The 16,747-nt window shown below is 42.2% G+C and overlaps 2 protein-coding genes across 2 annotated transcripts in view; both read left to right on the forward strand.

Moving 5' to 3' along the window:
- Window positions 1–1,511: 1,511 nt before the first annotated feature.
- On the forward strand, window positions 1,512–11,504 carry LOC109866547 (feline leukemia virus subgroup C receptor-related protein 1). The gene is made up of 10 exons (XM_020455264.2): window positions 1,512–2,428; window positions 2,606–2,750; window positions 3,141–3,281; window positions 3,805–3,872; window positions 5,806–5,909; window positions 6,655–6,765; window positions 7,196–7,301; window positions 7,652–7,763; window positions 7,993–8,060; window positions 8,565–11,504. The coding sequence occupies exons 1-10, from the start codon at window positions 1,766–1,768 to the stop codon at window positions 8,649–8,651; spliced, it is 1,605 nt and encodes a 534-aa protein (XP_020310853.1). The 5' UTR covers window positions 1,512–1,765; the 3' UTR covers window positions 8,652–11,504.
- Window positions 11,505–12,297: 793 nt separating this feature from the next.
- The window catches only part of LOC109866644 (tubulinyl-Tyr carboxypeptidase 2), a 42,954-nt gene continuing 38,504 nt past the window's right edge, over window positions 12,298–16,747 (forward strand). The window contains exon 1 of the mRNA XM_031800304.1: window positions 12,298–13,238. Within this exon, the coding sequence (XP_031656164.1) occupies window positions 12,921–13,238 (318 nt within the window). The 5' untranslated portion in view covers window positions 12,298–12,920. The remainder of the gene's footprint in view (window positions 13,239–16,747) is intronic.

Genomic DNA, 16,747 nt, shown 5'->3' on the forward strand with positions numbered 1-16,747 from the left:
AAGGAAAGATGAATGTAGCAAAGTACAGAGAGATCCTTGATGAAAACCTGCTCCAGAGCACCAGGACCTCAGACTGGGGCCAAGGTTCACCTTCCAACATGACAACAACCCTAAGCACACAGCCAAGACAGAGCAGGAGTGGCTTCGGGACAAGCCTCTGAATGTCCTTGAGTGGCCCAGCCAGAGCCCGGTCTTGAACCTGATCGAACATTACTGGAGAGACTTGAAAATAGTTGTGCAGCGACGTTCCCCATTCAACCTGACAGAGCTTGAGAGGATCTGCTGAAAATAATGTGAGAAACTCCCCAAATACAGGTGTGCCAAACTTGTAACGTCATACCCAAGAAGATTTGAGGCTGTAATCACTGTTTCAACAAAGTACTGCGCAAATGGTCTGAATAATTATGTGAATGTGATATTTCATTTTTTATTTTTAATACATTTCCTCAAATTACTTTGTCATTATGGGGTATTGTGTGCAGATTGATGAGAAAAAAACTATTGAAACCATTTTAGAATAAGGCTGTAAAGTAACAAAATGTGGAAAGAGTCAAGGGGTCTGAATACTTTCAGAATGCACTGCATTTTGTTTTTGACATTGTTAGCAAACTGATATGTGACACAGATGAATGCCAAAATAACATGCAAAACAGGCCAAATATATATATATATAGCTACACAGGTGGGGCTAAAACAGCTGGGGTTCTGCTCCACCTGCCCTGAATGATGGGTCGCCACTGCGCTATAGCAAATAGCAGCCAAATTATGTGGTGTATAATGAGGTGTTGTAATGGGCGCTTTTTTGTTGTGCCTTCTACCCCGCTGCGGCCTCCGTGGATTTAGAAACCTGAGAATTTCGCGCAACAAAGCTACTGTGACATCGTACAGATCCAATTCAATTACTAAATTATTATAATTCCTAATGATAGGGTGGAAGTGAGTTACGTGTGCCAGTGGCTCTTGAAAAGTAACCTTTTGAAAATGGGTAAATCTAAGGATGAGTTGAAGACCCACGTTTTCAAATGCATCAATACGCCCTGGCCTGATACAAGTGTAACATCCAATCTATACATCTGTTGTAGCTATTAAGGCCTACAATTAACTGAGCAACATTTTTTTTTTGGCCTATGTCATTGAGGTGGATGGTTTCATTACACATTGTCTAAACGTTAGCTTTCTAGTGCGAGTGTCCAATAGGCTAGGCAGGCCGACTGGATTTAACTAAGATTAGGATTAGGGAGAGATAATTGAGGAGACCATGTGTCACTAACGAACGATACCACCTTTGAACAACCTCAATGCTATTTAGGAAATTATGCAGTTTATTTGAATAAACAGCTAATTATTATCACAATATTTTTTCTTCATCTACCATGCATAGAGACCGGTGCGAATATAACCGTACTGTAGAGTTAGGGCTACTATAACACCTTCCCTCCGGAGAGCCCTCCAAATCCTGCATTTTGATTGGTCAGAGTCATCATCGGAAGGCCTCCATGTGTGAGTTGTGTGATGTAAATGCACCCTGCCCCCATCCCCTGCGCATCCACTAAAGCGCCACCGACATAGGCTACCATGCGAAAGAAGGCGCTTTATATGAGAGCCAATAATACAGACAGCCAACAACATTTTTAAAGGTATTTTTCTAAACGGTATGAATAGTTGTTGTATTACCTACTAACTGAATGTTGGCTCTGCCCTATTTTGTGTAAACGTACTTCCTGACTATAAGGTATAGAGAGATAGGCAACCTCGGCCCAGCATCATGGTGGCTGGCGAGTTAGTACAGGAGCATTTGCGGCTTGACAACGCATCTGAAATCGACATCAAGACCCCGGTGCATAACGGAGTAGTCCCAACCGGGGATCAGTACTCCGACCTAACGAATGGAGCGGCACATCTGGCAGAACTGGACTCGAAGGCGTTGGAACAGGAGATACCCCCAGATGAGAAACAGGCTATGCTTCCTGGAGATGAAAAATGTATCGAAACTAAGCTCTTTTGGAGAAGATTCGCCGTTTTAGCTGTGTTCAGCCTCTACTCCCTCGTCAACGCATTTCAATGGATCCAGTACAGCATCATCACCAACATTTTCGCCCACTTCTATAATGTATCCAGCGACAAGATCGATTGGCTGTCAATTGTATACATGGTGGCGTATGTGCCTTTGATCTTCCCCGCAACATGGTTACTGGATAAAAAAGGATTGAAATTGACAGCCCTTATGGGCGCGGGTTTGAACTGCGTCGGTGCGTGGGTGAAATGCGCCAGCGTCCGGCCCGATCTGTTCGGTGTGACAATGACCGGACAGATAATATGTTCCGTAGCCCAAGTCTTCATCCTCGGGCTGCCCTCTAGGATTGCATCAGTGTGGTTTGGCCCGAAGGAGGTGTCTACTGCATGTGCAACAGCCGTGCTAGGTAACCAGGTGTGTAGGCCTATTGAGTCACGTGATGAGGGTCTCCTAATGAATCCTTTAGCCTAATCACATTGTAAACGTTACAGGCTAATGCTGTGTACATGTTTTACTGCTGTATAAAAAGGACATTTCTGTATTTTGATGGAGTATGTGTGACATTGATGAATTTGTCTGATCCCTCTTTAGCTGGGCGTTGCTATTGGCTTCCTGCTTCCCCCTGTCCTGGTCCCCAACACCGTGGAAGACATAGAGCTGATGGGACACAACATCAGCGTTATGTTTTATGGGACGGCTGTAGTCTCCACTGCTCTGTTCATCTTGACTGTAATTGGTAATTCAGTTGAGGCGAGCCTTGTCAGGCCATCTAGAATGGTACTCTGCAGAAATGCACCCGGTGGACAGCACATCTTAGTCACTGTAGCAACAAACTCCATAGGTCCAGACGACTGCACTTATATTTTCCACAGGCTACGGATACCATACAAACATACCAACCATTCAAACATACCACTGTAAACCAGGATTGCATAGGAGTCATTGCAGTCATATGCTACTGAGTGCTTTTGAAGCAAGAAACAGAGAAACACTTGTCCATTATGTTGTAAAACTGCAAATACAGTGTTAGTGTTGACTATGCCACTTCTCTCCTAGGCATAAAATACAGACCCCCACTACTTTCCAGACAAATGTGTTGATGTTGTCTGTGTCTCTTTGCTCCTAGTCATGGAAGACAGACCCCCACTACCTCCCAGCCAAGCTCAGGCTGTCCTACTTGACTGTGCTCCTGAAGACTACTCCTACCGACAGTCCATCATCAACCTGTTCAAGAACAAACCTTTCATCCTACTGCTCATCAGTTATGGTGAGACACCTGACTTATAATCTTCCCTTATCTTACACCTTATCTTGTAACTACACTATAACTATGGTATTACTTCTGTATTACATGCAGTAACCTAAAGCTTCTGAAAAGTTATGGTGAGACACCTGACTACTTGCCAGTAGCCTGGACTCAGGTCTGTGCTTTAGCTAACTCATCTGTTGTGTTTGTTGTCGTCACAAAGTTTATGACATGACAATGAAAGTTTGAGGTGTTGACCAAAGCACACACAGATCTGGGGCCAATTATCCTGTGTGCATTCAACGGATTGTTTCCCGGGCATAGTTGTTCATTATGAGATCATTCTGTCTTTAACCCCATACACTCCAAGGCAGACTGACTGCTCAGTCAGTGCTCAGTCCGGTTATTAGCTAATCCTTTCTTGAATTTGAGTTTCTTTTGTTGGTGTTCAGTTAAACTTCATGGTTTTGTGTGTAGTATACAGATTATTGAAGTTTATCACTATGTCGGGATAAAACAGTCAAATAAATACATTTTCTTTTAGGTATCATGACTGGTTCTTTCTACTCTGTGTCAACACTTCTCAATCAGATGATTATGGCTTGTTACGAGGTAAGTGGAGTACAAAATGTGTGTTCCAATTACGGAAAATCGGGATTATTTGATGGGTTGATTTACTACATGCATAGCTAGATCAAACACAAGCTCTCGAACGGCACAAAGGTAACACACTTTATGGAAAAGGCTTTCTCTGGAAACAGATGGAGTTAAATGAGAGCTCAAACCACGACAGGGCACGAATCCATTGTCTCCTGTTTGTAGTTCATAACCACTTTTCACGCATGCCTGCTACCCTTGGAGGAGAGAGACAGTGTTGGTTTGAAAGACTGAAAGACAAGCAACATTCCGTGAACTCTAGTAGCAGCCTCCTCTCAATGTAAAATGTCAAAGGAGGTAAACATCACTTTCCCACCAGACTTTCCATAAATCCCTGAACTGTACCCCCTAAACCGACAGACCATGTGACCAGCTTTAAGGTTATACATGCATCCAGCTTGGCTGTCGAAATGTTGGTTATTAAAGTATTGCATCTGAGCTCCTAGAGCGTGCGGCTGTCCTTTCTAAAGTATGCATGCATCCAGGCCATATTTTGTCTCGTGTCCTCTTGAGCCTCAAGTTTTAGCTTATGGCCTAAACTCACCAAAGGCGAGCATGCGAGGGGTGTATGTGATCTATTTTTGAATGCATTGTTTTGAATTATAATGACCCAACTGAAGCCGGGCGGGTGGGTTGTCTGCTTTGACGCCTCGCTCAGTGAGAAAGTGTCTCTATTTTTGCGTTTTATCGCAGGCGCTGCAGTCACACTCGAAAAAACAATACAAATGTTGTCCTTATTAACGTTTTTTTAGAGCTCATTTGAACTGGAAGAGGTAGCTATGGGTTGAGGCTTTACCATACATGCTAAATTAGACCAATTCATCCATGTATGGAAACCAAACATCCCTATCAGCAAAGATGATTGGAGTTATGGACTATCCTGCTAGCATGTAGTCACTGTTCTGCCTGTCCTGTCCTTTCCTTTCGCCTATCTCTGCTTGCTCTGCCTGCCCGCTTCTGGTGAGTTTTTCCGCTTTAGCCATGTTAGTCCAAGAGCCACCCATCAAACATATAGATAATGTTATGAACAGGAACACTGTCTCATTCAGAACGTGTAAAACTGCAATCTTTAATCAAAGTTACTATATTTAGCATCGAAATCACAGGGTAATTTCCCTAGCAACGTTCTGACGTTGCCATTTTTCACCTTGGTTACTTTTGTTGCACACTGGCACACAGAACAGAGAACTATTTGTCCGTTCAGTGTTCGCCCTTGCATAAGGTTAAGCAACACGTTACCCGTCCTTCACTGATCCAGATGAACCCTGAAATAAGGAAATATATTTCAACCATGTGCATTGGTTTTCTCAGTTAATTGAAGTCGCTTTGGCAGATATATTTAGCCTACAAGGCCATCATTGCTTTGTTTTTCCTGCTAGCCAAACTAAAGACAGCACAGCGTTCGCTAGCTAATACAGCTCACAAAACATTCAAGGTGCCGACAGCTACAAAAAGCGCTGGTTTGGCGTCTGAGAAAAATTCATTTAGCACGTTTAAACAACTTCTAATCTTTTATTATTTTGGGATTCCTCTGTTCCGATAAATATGTTGCTTTCTGTAAGCATGAACAGCGTCACATGTGTGACATGTCAACCTCATAATGTTGCTGGGAGAAATGACCCAAAATGCGCTATGATTTCGAAATGGTACCTCTGATGCATAATATTGAACTAATGTTAAACTTTTACAAGTCTTGAACCACATATTCAAAAAGCTATCTATGTAATGATGTTGAAACTTTGCAGTTTTGTTTCCTGGGTCACGGAATGGCTTTTCTGATGAGTGGTGGCCCTTTTTTGGTGGGTGGCCCATGCGAATATGATAGTGGGACGCATGTCCCAGGAAAAGCCTGCTGTACCCTCCACTAACATCAACCTCCTCACCCCAGAACCAGGGGCTGAATGCAGGCAGGATTGGTCTGACCCTGGTGGTGGCTGGAATGGTGGGCTCCATCATCTGTGGACTGTGGCTGGACCACACCAAAACCTACAAGTAGGTACCGTCCCCAAGCCCAACTGCCAGTGACATAAATCACTGCATTCTTCGGTGACACAGTTACTAAACTATGTTGCACATGATGCAATTGTGAGTTGCAGAAGGCAGTTGCAGTATGTCTATCTAAAACCTTACGGTTATTTCTGGAGGCTTTGTGCGCTGCGGTGGCTTCTTTGTGGACATACAGCACTCTGCGGTTACTAGAAAGGGAAGTGTTGTAAAGACAAACTGACGTGTATGAGTTCCAACTCATCCTTTAGATAAGCAGCCTGCTGCACGTTCCAAAAATGATGTCCTGCGAAGTTCAGATCTAATTAACACAGGTTTGTAGTAACATACTCTTAATGCAACTCAGTTTGAGTAATCAGATTTAGGGAGATTTCTCACATGACTCAGCATTCTCATTTGCTCTGAAAGTCGCCCTCTGCTTAACTTATTATCCTCTAGAGAACTGTGATGTGTTCTGATATGCTATTCATACAGGTGCTGGGTTGGGAATGAAACCAATGGTTAGAATCAGTGACATTTTCAGCAAGCTATGAAGTCATTCATAACAAAGTCAACTTATATGGGCTTTGTACAGTAAGTCCCTGAGACATAGAGAGAATGATGAACGTGAGAGTGACGTTGAAACATTTTCCCTGCCCATGATTACCGGCTTTTTCCCTCTTCAATTGTGAGCCTCTGTATAGAACATCCACTTTTATTCCCAACAATGTTCTGTCCTGTGCTTGTTCCACAGAATGACCACTCTGATAGTGTACATCCTGTCTTTCATTGGTATGGTGCTGTTCAGCTTCACTCTGAACCTCAACCGTATTTACCTGGTGTTCTTCACCGCTGGGGTGCTGGGGTAAGATAACCCTTCTTTGTATTTTTTTATTGTTTCACCTTTATTTATACAGGTAAGTCAATTAAGAACACGTTCTTGTCGACCATGACGACCTGGTTTGTTCTAAAGTTGTAAATAAGTGCTTGAAATGATAATTAAGAAGTAATATAGTTGTAATTGCCAGTGTTGCACATTGTGCCAACAGGAAGATCTAGTGAACAGTATGGCGTTAAAAAAACAGGCACCTTCTTTTCTTGTCGTTGCTTATTTTGTCACCAGTTCCTCTTGCTCTTGTATGTTTTGAAGGTAAACAGTCACACACACAATGCCACTTTATTACCTATGTGTTGGCCAGAGGCTATGTTCAACCAAAACAACGGCATCGAGATAAAGCCGTCTGTTTTCCCTGAGGGCAGCCATGGTTCACTGATATGATTTTGTCATTCTGTAGGTTCTTCATGACAGGTTACCTTCCACTTGGCTTTGAGTTTGGGGTTGAAATTACATATCCTGAATCAGAAGGGACATCCTCTGGTCTCCTTAATGCTTTTGCACAGGTAAGCCCCAAACACGTGCTAACAATCACAAGTCTTTTTCATTGTTTGTGGAACCATGTGTGACTGCCTCCAGAGATTTTTTCAGGTAAATACTTTTGTGCATTCTCATACAAAACACAAAATGTGTCCTCCTCTTAACCGTATATTGTGTAACCTTACCCTAACCACACCCATCAAACAAGTATATATCCACACAGTATATACTTTCTATTCTGATTCTTCATACATTTTAAGCTTCTCTGCCAAGTGGGAAGACAATATTTTTTGTCAGTCAGTATAATGCTTGTATACCCTTGAGAAAATACAGGTGTCCAATGTTTTCTCACTCTCATATCACCTTCTTCCATCAGATCTTTGGGATTCTTTTTACTTTGATCCAGGGGAAACTGACAACAAACTATAGGCCCCTGGCTGGGAACCTGTTCCTCTGTGTCTGGATCTTCCTGGGTATCTTTCTCACAGGTTGGTTGGCTCCCTGCTCTGATCTGAGCTGCACTCATCTGTTCTGCTCTGTTCTGTGGAGTATGGATGTCTTCCATATCATTCCCATTCTGCTATGAAAACTGAAACAGACTGAGAATACAATAGAATACAATAAAATACATAACAATGCTATGAAGGCTACGCCACAAATGTTTATGTTTATATATTGTTTGAGGCTCTCTTAATGACTTTATTTTGTTTGTTTCAGCCTTAATCAAATCAGAACTGAAAAGGAACAATGTCAACATGGGCATTGATAGCAAAACTCTTCAAGCAGTAAGTCACATTCTCTCCTTTTCCCTCAGAGAGATTTTCACTTTTCTTTTTTCTTTCTGCTGAAAGGTCAACCCCTCAGTCACTTGTGACCTTTTCCTTGAATGATGTATCACACGACAGAGGTCAGGTCACTAGTCTGCTTGTTCTTTCACATTGACAGCCATTTTGAAGCTGTCTCATATGTCATGAGATTGCCCACATCAAGACCCCGGTAAACATCAAAAGACAGAACAGTCTTTCTGCCGGGCTTGTATAATGTGAAACTGTATCATGCAGAGAGCAGAGTGAAAGAAAATAAAACCTTTTAATAAATAGTCTTCAGGCAGTTGAGATGCCCTATGATGTTAGAATTTGGCTCTGTGATTATGCACCTCACTGTGTTGGTTTAATGAACAGTGATTGGCTTATGCCATTGTTACTAGCCACTTGAGGGATGAGAAGACTCTTCTCATGAAAGGACTATGTAAGACTTTAATTAAAGATATCTTCCTCCTCTTGTCTCAGGTCACTACTAAGTGCCTATCAGACAAGCCAACCAATGGCGCCAAGATGGAAACATCAGTCAGCTTTTCCCAGGAGACCTCACTGTAACCCAAAGAGGTCGCTTAACAATCTACTGAACATTTCGGAGGCCTACAGCGCATTCCACAAAGGTTCCTGAGGTTACTTGAAATCTCCCTTTTCTCTGGATTGTATCTTGTAATGTGTTATTATGATAATGTTTTTACTGTAGTGGTTTTAGCTGAGCCATGATTTGTTTACAGAAAGGTAAAACTATAAGCACCCAAATACACCTTTCAGACTTCCCATAGTCCCCCTATACTTCTTCTGCTTGATGATCCACTACTGTCTCTACAATCACCATCATCTCTGGTTCATGAAGTGGTGCTTAATTTAAACCTATTTAAGGCATTATACAGAACCACACGGGAGCATAGAATGTAGGATCTCTGACCTGCCTTGGCCTGTGAGGATGATCATTGTTACTTCTTGTCTTGAGATTTAAGCCATTCGTACAAATATGGACCAAATATGACACACAAGGTGCAAGGCATATGGCAAATGTGCAGCATGCACAGTCTACTTTTCTGTATATTACTAACATGAAAGCTTTTGAGAGTGTTAAAACATTGATACGTTTGTTGAATACATGGCACAGATAATTGTTCTGCCGAGATAGGTAGCTAATGGTATAGCAGCGCCACCTAGAGGGATATTGTGGAAATACTAAGAATGCTGTGTGGATGATGAAGCACAAACAGGAGTCATAATGACTGTAGCATCACAATTCAAACATCTCCAAACCTTCATAGGAGCTTATATAGCTCACTCTGTGTCTTTAAGGACTATGCCCAGTAGCCATCTCCCAGCACATTTCTAAACCACTATATTGGCTCTTGTATTTCCTTTGTTTTAACAGGAATAATTCCTCTCGTCCAATCATTAATCAGAAGATCCAATCCACAGGCGTTTGTTTATATGTTATCCTGCTTCCTGCAGGATATGTGCTTATAATTATTCATATTTGAGTGTCAGAGCGAATGTTATTATTTAGCTACTTATGACGAGAAAAAATATTTATTTGGTTGACAGATGTTTTCCTTTCTTTTCTAGCATTTTACCTAGTTCTGAATAATGAAGAAGTACCATTTCTATATGGACATTCATAACATTTCTTTGCTTTTTAAAAATTTTGATAATGAACTTATTACATCTTATATAGCAATGTAGTTATGTCTCAATTATTTATTTATCTTACTTAAGATGTATTCCATTTACCAAGCGCTTGATATTTCAAAGACCACTGAAATGAATAATGTTATTAAATGGAATCCTTGCATAGACACTCATTCTTATTTGTCCCTAATTAAGAATGAGTACATCCAAACTGAACTAATTATATACAGTATTTACACTGCATCGCCAAAAGTATGTAGACACCTGCTCATCGAACATCTCATTCCAAAATCATGGGCATTAATATGGAGTTGGTCCCCCCTTTGCTGCTATAACAGCCTCCACTTCTCTGGGAAGGCTTTTCACTAGATGTTGGAACATTGCTGCCGGGACTTGCTTCCATTCAGCCACAAGAGCATTAGTGAGTTCGCCCAATGATGTTGGGCCTGGCTCGCAGTCGACGTTCCAATTCATCTCAAAGGTGTTCGATGGGGTTGAGGTCAGGGCTCTGCAGGCCAGTCAAGTTCTTTGATACCGATCTCAACAAACCATTTCTGTATGGACCTCACTTTGTGCACGGGGGCATTGTCATGCTGAAACAGAAAAGGGCCTTCCCCAAACTGTTGCCCCAAAGTTAGAAGCACAGAATCGTCTAGAATGTCATTGTATGTTGTAGCGTTAAGATTTCCATTCACTGGAACTAATGGGCCTAGTCCCAACCATAAAATGCAGCCCCAGACCATTATTTCTCCACCACCAAGTGGAAACCCATGTCATGAAGCTCCTGACAGACAGTTCTTGTGCTGACGTTGCTTCCAGAGGCAGTTTGGAACTACTGTAGTAAGTGTTGAGAGCGAGGACAGATGATTTTTACGCACAACGCACTTCAGCACTCGGCGGTCCCATCCTGTGAGCTTCTGTGGCCTACCAATTCCGCAGCTACGCTGTTGTTGCTCCTAGACGTTTCCACTTCACAATAACAGCACTTACAGTTGCCTGCGGCAGCTCTAGCAGGGCAGAAATTTGGACGAGCTGACTTGTTGGGAAGATGGCATCCTATGATGGTGCCACGTTGAAAGTCACTGAGCTCTTCAGTAAGGCCATTCTACTGCCAATGTTTGTCTATGGAGATTGCATGGCGGTGTACTCGATTTTATACACCTTTTCAGCAACGGGTGTCGCTGAAATAGCCAAATCAACTCATTTGAAGCGGGGGTCCACATACTTTTGGTTATGTAGTGTATGTGCAATACACCATATGGTAGCCTGGCGGTTAGAGCGTTGGGTCAGTAACCGAAAGATTGCTGGTTCGAATACCCTAGCCGACAAGGTAGAACATCCATCAATGTGCCCTTGAGCAATGCACGTAACCCTACTCCAGGGGTGCCGTGCTACTATGGCTGACCTTGTAAAACCACACATTTTACTGCACCTATCTGGTGTATGTGACAATAAACCATCTACTATTTTATGACTTTGACAAGCCGCTATCTAAAGTCTCTGACAGCCTGATTATAATTTAGCAATGTAATCCACAGTATAGTCAGTGCCAGCACTGTTACACTGCAGCTGCTATGTAATGTGTATGATGTTGCACAATCCCTTCAAAGTGCCCCAGAGTGTACTGTAAAACTAAGGTGTTTGTATTGCTTATGTTTTTTTGTCCTTTGAGTTTTGTATGTGGAAAGGGGCCACATGGATACTTGCTTATCTGCAGATAATGTCAGTTGAAAGTGAAAACAATACAATCAAATTATTTTCCGCTCAGTATTGTCAGTGGTTGTTGTTATTTTGCATTTGTTTTATTACTTGGAGTCAATGAGGTGGTTACAGAAGAGTTGTAGTAATGACTTAGACATTGTAACAACGGTTTCCTCATGTGGTGACCATTATGCAAATACATTTAATAAGCATACTGTATTCTAATAACTTGATGATCCAACAAATTATGGTTTTTGTGACAGTATCATAAGTGATTGAAATGCTAGCACTAGGTTGAAAACGTGTAGAGAAAGTTAGAAAACCCAATTAGAATTGGCTGACATTGTCCAGAATATGTGCATATTTGACCAACTAGCCTGTTGCTGGAGTGCATATTCTCACATTTCTAAACAAGTAGGCCTAACCTTGATATCCCGCTAGTGTAGGCTATTTTGATACATAAATAAAATGTCCTCCTATCACTTAACAATATGTATTGTTTCTATGCATTAACAATCAAGCCTTTGATCATCTTGGACAATATGTAAGTATGTCCATACGTTTACTTTCTGAATAGCCACTGACCATTTCACGTCCGACACCAACTGGTTACCTTGAATCAGTGTGAAGTTGTTACATTGTAACAACCTTTATGACAGTACGACTTTAAAAGTGTTGACCGATGGTGAGAAAAAAAAAATCAATTTGTTGCAAATTTCACTTGTTGACGCCCTCATCCGCTATCGCCACCAATCACAGCAAGGGATTAGTTCCTTATTTGGTATGAATTCTACTTAAGTCCGCCTCTCTTTGTTGCTACACCCAATGAAATAATTTAGAATGTGTCTGGCTGCCGGGGTTACTATAGACAGAACAACATAGTGACATCATTTAAGCAAAAGATTAACCATGTGATGGATGACTAAATTACCAAAGAGGAGTTTTCATAATGAGGACAAAGCTTTCGAATTGCCTACTCGATATTGGGGAAATATGTAGACTACGAACGGATCGAAATGCATTGCAGGGGTTGTCTCAAGCTGTGGGGGTCATACGTTCCGCCAGTGTTCTGAGCAAAGGATGAAGTCAAAGAAGAGCGAGCCAAACCGTGAATATTCTACTACGGGTAACCAGCAAACTACATTGTTATGAATGGTCCACACACTATGCGGTATTTAAGTAGGCTATGCTTTGCGGTTTGATTACTTGGTGGCATCTTTCAGCCTTTTTAATGAGTAAAGATTATGCTTAGCTGAATATGAAATGCACATTTTTTCTGGTGCATTTCTTCCTAAAAAAGCTTGACATATGCGATTTTTTTCTTAATTTCGTTTATTTGAGTGATTGCAGTATCCGTTATCTGGACGTACGGGAGTGGATATTGGTACAGCAACATGTTATAGGATTTCTGGGTTATTGACAAAAGCAAGTGGAATCATCACGGGCTGCCATCTGCAGGGACCTCTACTTTTGAATTGAACGATGACTGGACCCAACGCCACTAGCACTTGTTCACCTGCAGCTAAGATGGGGAGGCACCGATCCAAAAGTACCAGTGGCAGTACGTACTGCAACTCGAGCCCGGGCGCTGAATCTGCCACCCTTAGCACCCCCAACAACGCTGGACGTTCATCGGGAGAAGAAGATGAGAAAGATGGGGGTGTGCTCTTTTACGTGAACAGAACTGGTTTTCCCATTGAGGGTGTCACTTGGGAGAGGATGTGGACTCATGTAGCCAAAGTACACCCCGATGGACAAGACATGGTCAGCAAGATAAGGAATGCTGCATACCTTCCCAAAGTAAGTATAGCCTCAAAGCTAGACTGATAAGCAGTGATATTGTCCTAAAAATCCTGTGCAATTACCATGTAATAACCAACACTGACATATGCTTCAAATTGCAATTCAACAAATATAATTTGCAAAGAATCCATCAAATCACATGCACCGAATACAGTGAATTGCTAACTTACAAGCCCTTAACCAACAATGCAGTTTAAAGAAAATACCTACGAAAAGTTAGAAATAAAAGTAACAAGTAATTAAAGAGCAGTAGTAAAATAACAATAGCGAGGCTATATACAGTGGGTACCGGTACATAGTCAATGTGCGGGGGCACCGGTTAGTCGAGGTAATTGAGGTAATATGTACATGTAGGTAGAGTTGTTAAAGTGACTATGCATCGATAATAACAGAGAGTAGCATTCACAGAACCATAACAGGATGAGTTGAAGATTTTCCTCCTGGATGTCTTTCCTGATTATCCTGTTGGGGAATGAAGCATTAAAAGGCATGCAGATTATTTCAGCCTGCCCCGGCATCCAACAGGACACCACATCGCCGGAGTGATTTCATCAGAGGCCAGACATAACCGGGACTGAGTGTCACCAAGCAGGGATCAGTGTTGAGAGTCTCTGTCACTGGTGGGAGTGGGACTGTGCTGAGATCAGTGTTGAGAGCCTCTTTCTCTGTCACTGGTGGGAGTGGGACTGTGCTGAGATCAGTGTTGAGAGCCTCTTTCTCTGTCACTGGTGAGTGGGACTGTGCTGAGATCAGTGTTGAGAGCCTCTTTCTCTGTCACTGGTGGGAGTGGGACTGTGCTGAGATCAGTGTTGAGAGCCTCTTTCTCTGTCACTGGTGGGAGTGGGACTGTGCTGAGAAAGGAGACTCTGGAGCATTACTCATTTGTACGCCGGCAATTAGTACATGTGATGCCAAATCCCAAACTCATAGCACACTGTCAGCTATATAAAGCATATGACAACAATGCACGCAGGAACCTTTGTAATTGCCACGGTCTGTGTCCATTCTTGGTGCTGCTTCTGCACTAGTTGTTGGAGCTATGACCAGGGGCTGCTTTGGTGCTGCATCATCAAGGGACAGTGTGAAACTCGCTTTTATGTTCAGTGTCTTATGAACTACCCTTTGGCAGTCCACAATAACAGTAACTGTGGGATTTCCCTCATTCCATTATATACCATTGTCCATCATCTAATCCTCTCCACTCAATAATAAACCAGCACAAACACTATCAATAGTCTATGCCTTTGTGAATAGGTGAATGGTAGTTGTGTTCTGCAGTGTTACAGGCAGCTCAGGGATAACCTCAGGGCCAGTGTCTGGGTAACTGTGTGGAGGAGCGAATGAGCATTGCACTGCTGTCTGTGGAACTCACATGTATTCATACAGAGCTATAGGCTACAGAGAGAAACCTGTGAAGTGTCAGACAGCATCAACCTGCAGCATGCTCTGAGGGCTGGAGGTGTGATTAAAGCGTGCCTCGTGATCCATTCATTCCTTGCAATTTTTGCAAGGGTTTTCTGTATTTACCTGTAGTCATTCATTGTTTTGGAAACTTGATTCATGGTTCCACTGGCCCACCCATATGGCATGTTGGTAAGATGTTAGCAGATTTGACTCTTGGTCTCCTGAAATACTGTATGTCTCTATGTTCTGCTCTATGGATATTATGGTAACATTACTATGCCATGTCAGGAATGGTAACACCACTGTGTGAGCTCTGTGCCCATACTTTGCCCTGATTATTTGAAGGGGTTGTTTGTGAGCGAACTAATCCACCATCTCGGATTTGAGTCTAGGATAATCTGTTATGGCATAATACTTTCCAAAAAGCTTTTTACAGGAAACAAAACAGGCTTTCAGCCCAAAGTCTCCCATTCTGTTTCAAACTTACCACATGTGCACCTCATTGCATCACAATAGGATTTGGTTAGTCTGAACTGATCTCCAAACGTGGTGCTAGTGAATGAAGAATCATTTATGTATTTGTTTTTATTTCACATGCAGTCCAATGGGAGAAGGTTCAATCTAATGTTTTATGGTCCCTTTATGGTAATCACATGAAAACTGTAAGCAATCATGCTCTGAACAGGCCTACTAGTCTCTGACCAATGCCCAACTATCTTCTTGAGAGAGACAGATGCCCAGGGTTTTTGGTGCTGCAGTCACATCTTGGCTGTCGCTATCAGGTTTCAGTGATGTCCCCTGGGGAAGTAAAGTTAGATTAGAGTCACCACACTGGGGGCGGCCTGTTTGACCCCCACACGACCTCTCTAAAGCTGGGGAACAGACAGACGGGACGGCTGGACGGAAAGGGAGAAATCCCTCTTTGAACTACCTTTTAATTCCCGCTTGTCCACCTGTGAGGAACGTATGGTACGTCGACAGACAGACCATGCATTGCCAGCCTCAGCCTTGCTCAGTCAGGTCACCAGGTGTTAATACTATCCCACTTACTGTGGTGCTGAAATATACATTTCAAAGCTTGTCTCCATTTCCCTCTGTGTAATTGTCCTCTTTTTTTTAATAAGAAGTCTTTCACACCTTTATAATAAGGAATTAAGTTGAGTCACACACTCTTGCCTTTAGGTCCGGTAGTTCTCTGAGCTCCGCAGGGCGCCCTCCTCTTCTTCAGATTGGAGAAAAGGAAAGGAAGAAAGAGGAGCAGGCAGACAGCTAATTACACATGGTGAATTGGGAGCATTGTGTTGCGCTCCTGTCAACTCTCTCTCAACACTAACACTGCATCTAAATGAGAATAGAACTAAAATAAGACACACTTTATAACTCCATGCGAGATGGAAATTTGTCTTCTGCTTTTGTCTTATACAGTACCAGTCAAAAGGCACACCTACTCATTCCAGGGCTTGTCTTTATTTGTACTATTTTCTACATTGTAGAATAATAGGGAAGACATCAACACTATGAAATAACCCATATGGAATCATGTACTGACCAAAAAGTCCTAAACAAATCAAATATATGTTATATGTGAGATTCTGCAAAGTAGCCACCCTTTGCCTTGATGACAGCTTTGCACACTCTTGGCATTCACTCAACCAGCTTCATGAGGTAGTCACCTGGAATGCATTTCAATTAACAGGTGTGCCTTGAAAAAAGTTAATTTGTGTAATTTCTTTCCTTTACGCATTTGAGCCAATCAGTTGTGTTGTGACAAGGTAGGGGTGGTATACAGAAGATAGCCATATTTGGTACAATACCAAGTCCATATTATGGCAAGAACAGCTCAAATAAGCAAAGGGAAACGACAGTCCATCATTACTTTAAGACATGAAGGTCAGTCATTACAGAACATTTCAAGAACTTTGAATGTTTCTTCAAGTGCAGTCGCAACAACCATCAAGAACTATGATGATACTGGCTCTCATGAGGACCACCACAGGAAAGGAAGACCCAGAGTTACCTCTGCTGAAGAGGATATGTTCATTGGAGTTACCAGCCTCAGAAATTGCAGTCCAAATAAATGCATCACAGAGTTCAAATAACAG

This window comes from Oncorhynchus kisutch, linkage group LG21, assembly GCF_002021735.2.
Source record: "Oncorhynchus kisutch isolate 150728-3 linkage group LG21, Okis_V2, whole genome shotgun sequence".
Classification (NCBI taxonomy): Eukaryota; Metazoa; Chordata; class Actinopteri; order Salmoniformes; family Salmonidae; genus Oncorhynchus; species Oncorhynchus kisutch.